Source organism: Phaethon lepturus, unplaced genomic scaffold (genome assembly GCF_000687285.1).
Source record: "Phaethon lepturus isolate BGI_N335 unplaced genomic scaffold, ASM68728v1 scaffold5686, whole genome shotgun sequence".
NCBI lineage: Eukaryota > Metazoa > Chordata > Aves > Phaethontiformes > Phaethontidae > Phaethon > Phaethon lepturus.
Genome location: NW_010543993.1, coordinates 13,456 through 24,840, shown reverse-complemented (window position 1 = coordinate 24,840; position 11,385 = coordinate 13,456). Strand labels below are relative to the sequence as shown.

General features: G+C 39.5%; 1 protein-coding gene across 1 annotated transcript in view; it reads right to left on the bottom strand.

Moving 5' to 3' along the window:
- The window catches only part of LOC104621898 (guanine nucleotide-binding protein G(q) subunit alpha), a gene marked incomplete at its 5' end in the record, with an annotated part of 19,764 nt that overhangs the window by 475 nt on the left and 7,904 nt on the right, over positions 1-11,385 (bottom strand). Inside the window, one exon of the mRNA XM_010288522.1 lies at positions 3,335-3,488. Within this exon, the coding sequence (XP_010286824.1) occupies positions 3,335-3,488 (154 nt within the window). The remainder of the gene's footprint in view (positions 1-3,334; positions 3,489-11,385) is intronic.

Sequence of the window (11,385 nt, the reverse complement as noted above, 5' to 3'; positions counted from 1 at the left end):
GCTGACTATCCTCTTTCTTCCATAAGATGTTTAAAATGGAGAGATGAAATTTATGATTTATAACCACACAAAATGAACAACAGAAGAAATAGTTGCTTTATACTAATAAATATTTTTAAAAATTAATAGACTTGGCCCATTTTCAGTCTATATCTACTATATTTAAACTATACTTAAGTACGTTCTTTTAAAACGTAGCATAATCAAGTTACATCCTAAACTGGTCTGACACTGTCTCTAACAATTTCATTTACTCTAGTGATAATAAAATATACATGCTTGCTAGCTGAAGCTGTTCAATTGCAAAAAGTTAATGTTTTAACAAACCAATTAACTAAATTACGTATAACAATCCTATTAAATCTAAATTACATCTGTAATTCTCAGAAGAACACAAAGTCTATGTCACCAAACTGCATGTTCTGCTTTACACAAGACAGAAGGCAAAATAATGACTTCCGATCTAGAACAGTAAGGATTCATTCACGTTTACAGCCAAAAGAGCAGTGCAGAAGCAGGAACATTAGCCACAAGCTATTGTTTTCCTATACTGCAATTCTGTTCCAGTGCAATTTTCATAGGCCATTATTCCCTTGCTCTCCTGTTTCTGCAACATAGGTTTCTATAGAACATGTATGTTTGCGGTGCCTCCTCCTCCTATCTCCTCATAAGTCCTTGTCTTGTTACATGACAATATGAATACCAGTGCTCAGCTGTTATATAGTTCTGTCCTTCAGTGGTTATGAAATCTGTACTTAGGGGGTTAGCGTGTGCCCGCATAACTTTCAATAACTGCACAATAAAACTTACTTTTAATACTTAAATACAATTGCAAACATTTCTAATCTGGATAACGGCAAAAATTAGGTACCAAAGGAAGCACAGAAAAGAAATCATATGCTTTCTGATATGTATTGGTTGCAAAGCCTTGTGGAAGGAGAACATGATTCTGCAATATCTTGGTGTATGCACATGAATATATATGTATATATAGACACATGCACAGACTACACATTTGCTGAGATGTAGAGAAGAACATATAAACAGATAAGTTCTCTGAGGTAGGACAGAGAGGTCTGTTCAAAATTTTTAAAATTTCTAAACACAACAGATTCTAGCCTTTAGCTTCAGCACATATTCTATAGAAACAGCAGCAATAACAAATTCCACTACTACTTTTTTTTACTCTTAATAAGTTTAAGTATTTGTAAAGGAGACTCCTAGACTTTCAAAGACAATGATTTCTACAAAATAAGCCGTTTATTGTTTTAATCAACTTCCTAGGATTTTGTTAAACAGTTTTACAGTGGGTAGACGCAGGTAGGGTTGTCCGTCTCTCAAAATCTACTGCACTATTCAAAGCCTGTATACAAATTTTGCTTACCTAATAACACGTCTGCTGATTATCATGTAAATTTTTTTTTTTTTTTTGACTGGAGTTCAAGTATGGAAAACTGTGGTTAAAAAGAAAGTTTGCTACCTCAGGAATTTAGAAAAAAGGGAATGAGCCAATGTTAGATTTACAATGCTAAGTGGTTATGATCTAAATAATCTTGGAAAAGGATTATAATACAAATCAGTAGGTTTCTTGTCCATCGCTCCCTATTTAGCAGCCTTCAAAGGGTCTCCCTATATGATAGTCAAGTCCTATATAAAAAGTACTACAATTTGTCTTGGATACATTAGCTTGGTGAGTGTAATCATTTATTTTCTGTGAAGACTCTGGAGGGGAGCGTACTCCTGTGGATAGACAGCAATGTGCCTTTGCTGCAAAGGCGGCTAACAGTATCCTGGGCTGCATTAGAGAAACTATTTGCAGCAGGACGGAGGTGATCCTTCCTCTCTATTCAGCACTGGCGAGGCCACACCTGGAGTCCTGTGTCCAGTTCTGGGCTCCCCAGTACAAGAGAGACATGGACATACTGGAGAGAGTCCAGCAAAGGGCCACAAAGATGATTAAGGGACTGGAGAAAAAGCTGAGAGAGCTGGGACTGTTTAGCCTAGAGAAGAGAAGGCTCAGGCAGGGTTCTTGTCAATGTGTAAAAATACCTGAAGGAAGGGTATAAAGAAGACAGGCCAGGTTCTTGTCGATGGTGCCCAGTGGCAGGACAAGAGGCAATGGGAACAAGATGAAACACAGGAGTTTCCGTCTGAACATCAGGAAACCCTTTTTTACTGTAAGTTTGCCCAGAGAGGTTGTGGAGTCTCCCTCCTTGGAGATATTAAAAGCCATCTGAACATGGTCCTGGGCAACAGGCACTAGGTGACCTTGTTTGAGCAGGGGTGTTGGACCAGATGATCTCCAGAGGCCACTTCAAACCTCAACTATTCTGTGTGAATTTTGTCGGTTTTCTTCTGGAAAAGCATTTAACACAGGTGTATCTCCACTTGAGTGATGATAACAGAAGGGCCTATGGAGCCTTCTCACCTGCAGGATGTCATCTAGGGCATCTGTCACATTTGTAACTTGAAAGGACAAGAATATTTTCTATTTAACTGTCAGTTCTCTTCTGTATAGTACTATCAAACTAAACTTACACTGACTCATAAATAAGTATGGTCTGATCCTGCAGGCTGTTCACTGTGAACACATTCTTTCCTCTCAAACAGGAAAAAACTGTAACTTTTTCCTTTTATCACTCTCTAGTTTTGAAAAGGAGAGATTTAATCTTTTTTGTAGCTTTAGAAACTGCTTTTCACTCTCTGGTGAGACAAGAGGTGTTCTTGTATGAATTTCATTTTTTTCCCTGTTACCAAAGCCTCCACTCAATTACCTTAGAATACCTAACTTTTCACTTCAGGAGAACTTTCTGAAAGTACAGCTTCCTTATAAACAGCTGTGTGTTCCACATAATGTTTTCTGGGACAAGCACATTAAACTTCACATAGAATCATAGAATCTATTTTCCATAGAACAAGGACAGAATAAGGTCCATTGCTAATATGATGTTAGTCATCTAGAATCAATAATTTCACATGAAAGGTACTGCCATCCTATCCATAATGAATGGAGGTATAAAATGAAATCCTAGCAATCTAGGAAATCCCACAAGACTTCAGTGACTTTAAAAATTGGGAGTATTAAGAATTGCTATTTTAAATAATTTTTTCCTTTTCATATAATTTTTTAAAAAAACATGACCAGCAAGTCATTCAACTACAAACTAACCATTTGGTGTACTGAGTACAATTTGTAAAGAAGAAAATGGGTGTAATGTAGAATGGGTGATAATCTTTGTCCTAAGAACCTCTAAGCAAAATATGGGCAAGGCTATTACATTTTGTCGTTACCTCAGTGTAAATAGGGCATGACCTCTGGTGGCAATATACTTACCATCATACTCTGGGAAATAATCAACTAAATGGGAGTACATAATTTTCTCCTCTAAGAGATCTTTTTTATTTAAGAACAGAATGACGGAAGAATTCTGGAACCATGGATATGTGATAATTGTCCTAAAGAGTGCTTTGCTTTCTTCCATTCGATTCTGGAATAAAAAGAGAGAGATGAATTTATGTGGTTGTGAAAAGAATTTTTTAAAATTTTTTTAAATCAATCCATGCAATTCCATTTTACTTGATAAACAGATCCATTTCATGTTTTCCACCTTCTTACCGAAATGTGAGATTTAACTGATTCATTTACAGTTCATAGGTAAGTGGTAAATTAAATAAGCAGGCTGTTTCCTTTTGCAAACTCAATGACACGGATGATAGCTATAACAGGTACTGTTGTAAATACTGACTATGCACAGTTATGATCAGCCAACGAATTTGTGGGTACTGAAATGCATGTGTTTCAAGGCAGAGACAAGTGTACAAGACATAATAACCAAGTTTCAAGAACCTTATTTATTTTGTATGACTTTCCTGAACTTTAAATGCAAGTAATCCTTAACTTTTTGAAAGACATCAGCTTTAAAATAGTTCCAGGTAAATGTGGAATTTACTCATTGATAACCTGAGAATATTTCCCCAAATCAAAGGCTTATGACATAAAATCTTACAAATGGTAAATCTGTTTCTCACATAATTGGGCTAGCCTTTACTTAAGTCTTGCTTAATTGCTCCTGAAAAGCATTTTGTACTATAGTGGAAATGTAAGTGAAGCGTACAGTTCTGTTTGTAAGGGCTTTCTGACACTGTAAAATTCTATTGTGTTTTGATACAACTATGAAGAACTGTTAGGCTGACATGATGCAGTTAAAGAGTTGGAACAAATGGAGATCAGTACCAGGAATTAACTCTACTTCTTTCTTTATTTGGAAAACTCTAAAGTAGGCCCGATTAGCTACCTGTGGAAGTTTTTTTTTTAGCAGCTGCCTCCTGAAAACAACAGTTTCACCACCAAACAGGCCTCCAGAGAACAAAATCAAGGAAGTGAATCCTGCAGATTCTGCTGTTACTGAGCCATAGAATCATAGAAGCATAGAATCATTTAGGTTGGAAAAGACTCTTAAGATCATTGAGTCCAACCCTTAACCTAACACTACGAAGTCCATCATTAAACCATGTCCCTAAGCACCATGTCTACAGGTCTTTTAAATACCTCCAAGGATGGTGACTCCACCACCTCCCTGGGCAGCCTGTTCCAATGTTTGACCACCCTCTCAGTGAAGAAATTTTTCCTAACATCCAATCTAAACCTCCCTGGCGCAACTTGAGGTTGTTTCCTCTCGTCCTATCACTAGTTACTTGGGAAAAGAGACTAAGAACCACCTTGCTACAACCTCCTTTCAGGTAGTTGTAGAGAGCGATAAGGTCTCCCCTCAACCTCCTCTTCTCCAGATTAAACAACTCCAGTTCCCTCAGCTGGTCCTCATAAGACTTTTTCTCTAGACCCTTCACCAGCTTCGTTGCTCTTCCTTGGATGCACTCCAGCAACTCCATGTCTGTCTTGCAGTGAGGGGCTCAAAACTGAACACAGTATTTGAGGTGCAGTCTCACCAGTGCCAAATACAAAGGGACGATCGCTTCCCTAGTCAGGTTGACAGGCCTGTAGTTTCCGGGATCCTCCTTCTGGCCCTTCTTGTAGATGGGCATCACATTTGCTAACCTCCAGTCAACTGGGACCTCCCCAGTTACCCAGGACTGCTGATAAATGATTGAAAGAAGAAGCACTTCTTTCAATTTTGGGAAGTTGGCACTTCTGCCAACTCCCTCAGTACCCTTGGGTGGATCCCATCTGGACCCATAGACTTGTGTGCGTCTAAGTGGTGTAGCAGGTTGCTAATCATTTCCCCCTGGATTAACTCATTATTATTATTCATGGACAACCTGTTCTAGCTGACCTTGCCTGAACAGGGAGGTTGGACTAGATGATCTCAAGAGGCCCCTTTCAACTTCAAGCATTCTGTAATTCTGTAATATGTAAATAATCTGGATTCAGCAAAGTACTTAAGCCTAATTCTAACTATAAATATGTATGTACTTCTGCAAAACTACTCCTTTGCTTATCATTAGGCATAAGTCAAGAGAGAAATTGTGCTGTAAGCTGTTCTGTTAGGAACTGAGTAGGAAAATATCATCATATGTTCTTCTGTTGCTGAGTAGCTCTTCCCAAGAGGGAACCTCCTACATTCTTTGCACTAAGATACTGGGACACTTACATTTAGAGAATTTTCCCTTTATTTCACCAGAAATTACTCATTATAAAATTAGGAACGGTAATTTACAGTTTATTTCCAGAATCAGACTTATCATACAGTGCTACTACCCAATACACATGCGGAGTTTGACTACATGGGTGGCTTCAGAGTAAGGGTTAGGTCTATCAGTGGTAAAACGCTGCAGTTAGATGAAAACAGTTACTTTTATAACCTAAGAGAACATAGAAAGCATGACTGTGTGTACAGCAGCAGGGATGCTGCTGCATTGCTGAGACCATTAGGTACCATAGAACAAGTAACAGCCACATATTTAATCTGTTTAAATGTAAACAGCTGTAAGTACTCACTTGCTGAAACACCACTGAAATGATAGCAGAGTATTATCCCAGAAGTGTTAGCTGAAAGGAGCCCATCTAGTCCATCCTTTCACTCGAGTAGGGTTATTTGCAACACGAGACCAAGTCAGTCATGGCTTTGTCTACGCAAGTCCTCCAAAGATGGAGATTTCACCACCTCTCTGGGTTCCCTTTTCCGGTGTTAAGCTAACCTCCAAGGGAAAGCTGTTTCCTATAAACCCATTAACTAAAATAGCTGTTTGTACAGCTAAAGAAATATGAACTAGTTCTGGAAATAAGGATGGAATAACAAGGAATGTAGGACAAGGCCTGCATTGGGGATCTGACCTTATATCAGATGCAATATGAAGGAAACCTTGCTAAACCAAACAAGACAGTATGGCTCTTTGAAGAGAGGGAAGGAGCAGTGGGGAGCAGGCAGTATTTAATAGCTCGTTCAAGCACTAGCTCTGATTTTATGAGCCAGCTCTACCTCACCAAATTGCTTCCAGCAAAAGCCTATTTCAGCTGCAATGGAAAAGGCTGCAGACAGAAACGTGTGAATAACTAATGTACAGAAATGTGCAGCTGGAGCTGGCTCAAGGCTTCTCAGTGGCTGACAGCCTTTCACAGCAGTCATGCCAACCTTCACAGCAAGCTCCCTTTGACAGCAGCAACAGCTTGTTGTGGTCTCCCTAGCTCTCTAGGCACCTGGCATAAGGAAAATGAGGAGCAGAACCACTGTTTTTACCATCTCCCAAGATCTCTGTTGCTCTAGAAAAGTCTGCAATTACTTCAATTACTTTTGCAATTACAGAAACAATATAATTGGCATAATTTATAATAGTTTGGCTCTAACAAGTCAAATTCTGAGAAATAGCTGAAAAGGGCTAAAAAAGCGTTTAAAAGCTGTATCAACGGGTATCCAGTGAAGGGAAAAGCAGCATTTCTCAGCTGACAAAAATAGTGCTCCAAAAGACTGGGTACAATACTACTCTGGAACAATACAGAAGCAGCAGTGGATTATTTCACCCATAACTAAATGTCTTTATGATTGACTAGAGTGGCATCTAATTGACATGCTGTTACATGTAAACCAAAAAATGTAGTTGTTATTTTTTCCCCTCAAAATTATTAATAATTTATATAGATTCTCTTAACAAAATCAGAATTTCACAGATTTTGAGGGATTGAATTTCATTGAAATGATTAGAGATAAGATGGTGAGGTAAACAAAGATGCATTTTTTAATGATGAACTTGCGCTGTGCATATATCTATGTGTGCTGGGTTAGCCTTGGCTAGCAGCCAAACTGCCACCCAGCTGCTCTCTCACTCCCTTGCCCCCTAGCGGGATGGGTGTAGAAAACTGGAAAAAGAAAGCCTGTGGGTTGAAATAAAGACAGGGAGATCAGTTACCAATTACTGTCACGGGCAAAACAGACCAAGGGAAACTTAATTTATTGCCAATTAAATATTTAATTACTGATTCAGGTAGTGGGAAAGAAAATACAAACATTAAAACAACAGCATTCCTCCCCACTTCCCCAGGCTCAACTTCATTCCTCTTCAGACTCTTCAACTCTGCACCCCCCCCCCCCAAGCAGAACAATGGGGATGGGAGTGAGGGTTATGGTCAGTACATAGTGTTTTCTCTTTGTTCCTCCTTCCTTCTCACACTTTTCCTCTGCTCTAGCATAGGTTTTCCACAGACTGCAGTTCCTTCAAGAATATCCATCTGCTCTGGGGTGGGTTCTTCAAAGGCTGCAGTGAATATCTGCTCTACCATTGAGCTCGAGCTCCTGCTCTGACCTTGGTGTTACCTCTGCTGTTTCTCATTCTTTTTATTCCCTCCTCCTCTCTCCATCCAGCATTTTTTTTTACCCTTCCTTAAATATGTTATCACAGAGGCATCACAAACTTGGCTGATTGGCTCAGCTTTGGTCTGCAGTGGGGCCATTGGGGAGCCAACTGGAACCAGCTGTATTTGGCACAGGGTAGCTTCTGACCTCTTCCCACAGAAGCAGCTTTCCCCTCCCCACTACCAGAACCTTGCCACATACACCCAGTACACTGTTTATGCTGGTAAGAGATGGTTATCTGAGTGAGAGAGGATTCAGTCAGAGATAACTGCAGGTGAAGACGGGGTACTGACACAAGAGAGCTTCAGCCCCCCTGCCCCCAAAGAACACAAAGCAGAGGTTAATATTTCTGAAGATATTTAGCATCACAGTGATGCACTCCGTTATTTGACCTGACAAAAGTTTGTGCATTTGAGTCTTTTTTTCTGTTGGAAAGTCTATATTAATTAGGAACATCTCCATTCTCCAAATAAGACAGCAATCATAGAATCATACACTAGTTTTGGTTGGAAGGGACCTTTAAAGGTCATCTAGTCCACCCCCCTTGCAATGAGCAGGGACATCTTCAACTAGATCAGGTTGCTCAGAGCCCCATCCAACCTGACCGTGAATGTTTCCAAGGATGGGACATCTACCACCTCTCTGGGCAACCTGTTCCAGTGTTTCACCACCCTCACTGTGAAACATTTCTTCCTTATATCCAGTCTGAATCTACCCTCTTTTAGTTTAAAACCATTACCCCTTGTCCTATCACAACAAGCCCTGCTAAAAAGTTTGTCCCCATCTTTCTTATAAGCCCTCTTTAGGTACTGGAAGGCTGCAATAAGGTCTCCCTAGAGCCTTCTCTTCTCCAGGCTGAATAACCCCAACTCTCTCAGCCTGTCCTCATAGGAGATGTGTTCCATCCCTCTGATAATTTTTGTGGCCCTCCTCTGGACCCACTCTGACAGGTTCATGTCTTTCCTGTGCTGAGGACTCCAGAGCTGGACGCAGTACTCCAGGTGGGGTCTCACCAGAGCAGAGTAGAGGGGCAGAATCCCCTCCCTCGACCTGGTGGTCACGCTTCTTTTGATGCAGCCCAGGATACGGTTGGCCTTCTGGGCTGTGAGCACACATTGTTGGCTTTTCATCCACCAGTACCCCCAATAATGGAGAAAATATTGTTTTCCTAAGGCATAAAGATAGATATATGATATACATATATATGTACATATATAGGAACGGCTGAGGGAACTGGAGTTGTTTTGTCTGGAGAAGAGGAGGCTGAGGGGAGACCTTATTGCTCTCTACAACTACCTGAAAGGGGGTTGTGGTGAGGTGGGTGTTCATCTCTTCTCCCAAGTAACTAGTGATAGAAAGAGAGGAAATGGCCTCAAGTTGTGCCAGGGGGGGGTTAGACTAGATATTAGGAAGAATTTCTTTACTGAGAGAGTGGTCAAGCTTTGGAACAGGCTGCCCAGGGAGGTGGTGGAGTCACCATCACTGGAAGTATTCAAAAAACATGTGGACGTGGCACTTCAGGACATGGTTTAGTGGGCATGGTGGTGTTGGGTTGATGGTTGGACTTGATGATCTTAAAGGTCTTTTCCAACCCTAATGATTCTGTCATTCTGTGATACAGGATACATATTATGTATATATAGGGCACTAGTGAAATTCCTTACTCAAAAGTCAAAGTGGAAAGAATATTAGAGTTCTAGTGAAATTTATCTCCAATCCTGTTACAAACCCACATTTTACAATCATATTTTCATATATATTTAACCAAAATATATTAACTCTGACCAAAATGGTTTAAAAGTGGCATTTCTTCCCCAAGTATTTTGGCCAATGGTTGTTCTGCTTTACTTCTAAAAATCATCTTTTATCAATAAATATTTTATGCTTTTCATTGCCTCTAGCTTTTCAGTCTTCAATGATGTCTCAGAAAATTATTTTTTATTTTTGATAGCTTAAAAAATGTTAACATTTCATTTAGCCTATTATACATTTAGCAGTGTTTAATCCATTAATTTAGCTGAACTGAGGAAATCATGTCCTAAGTGTCTTTTCTGTTTTCCTCTGGAAATAAGTTCTAACCTCTGCTTTTTTATAAAAATGACATTGTTTCTGAGCATTGGTTGTTAGAGGAGTCATAGTTATGATACAACTTGGGTAGCTATGCATGCTTTTCTTCCCATTCGAAACCTCCAATTCTTAAATTGCAGATCTTTGTCACTGGATGTATCCTACACAGGGCACTGAAAGACATGCAGTCTGAACACTTGTCTCATTTCTATGCATGATGTCCCCTTTACAGAGTAGTTGAAGACTTAACTCCTCTAAGAATATGAAGTCAGAAATGGCATCTAACTCAGTCCCACACATACCCAGAAAGTAAAAGCCCTTGAGATACAATAGCAAAACCTCCCAACTTACTATAGCCTCATCTGATTTATAATCCAAATGCATTTCTCTTGAATAAACTAAACAAGAAACAGATTTACAGCAGAAAGTCTATCATGGACCACATTTGGAAAATACAAACCTGAGACTTAAGAACACTAAAACAGTTTCAGAATATATATAAAGTCATATAAACAAACACAGATGCAGTGAATGGCAAATAATAATTCTTATAGATTTATATTTATACATGAAAATGAGATTAAAGTAGTAATGATTTATACATGAAAATGAGATTAAAGTAGTAATGTATTAACTGAAAAAAATCATACAGATAATCTAAAAAGTATAGTTTTCTTTTTTAAAGCATACTACAATGAAAAAGACCTCAGGTGATATCATACAGTGGCCTAATTAGAAAAAAAAAGTAGGCCATCTTACAGAAATCATGCTGTTTAATCAGACCATGAAAGCAATGCAAGAGGAGCAGCAGAACACTGCAAGTTTGTAAGTCAGATCTGTTACATAGATGACAGGCACAAGTATCAAAGGATTAGATACTATCATAGTATCACACTGATGCTATCCATAAGAAAAAAGTAGTGCATTTATACACTTCACAGTTTCACAGTTCAAAGGTTATTTAAATTTTGTTGAATGACAAAATGTCCATTGACTGATTAACAAAGTACCCAAGTGTCCTGGTTTCATCTGGGATAGAGTTAATTTTCTTCATAGAAGCTAGTGTGAGGCTATGTTTTGGATTTGGGATGAGAAAATGTTGATAACGTGCTGATGTTTTGAGTTGTTGCTAAGTAGTCAAGGACAGTCCAGCTTCTTGTGCTGGCCTGCTAGCAAGAAGGCTGGGGGTGCACAGGAAGCTGGGAGGGGACACAGCCGGGACAGCTCACCCAGGGTGGCCAAAGAGATATTCCATACCATATGACGTCATGCTCCATATATAAAGCTGGGACGAAGAAGAAAGAAGGGGCGAAGGGACATTCAGAGTTATGGCGTCTGTCTTCCCAAGAAACCATTACGTGTGATGGAGCCCTGCTTCCCTGGAGATGGCTGAACACCTGCCTGCCCATGGGGAGTAGTGAATGAATCCCTTGTTTTGCTCTGCTTGCACGCGCGGCTTTTGCTTTACTTATTAAACTGTCTTTATCTCAACCCATGAGTTTCCTAACTTTTA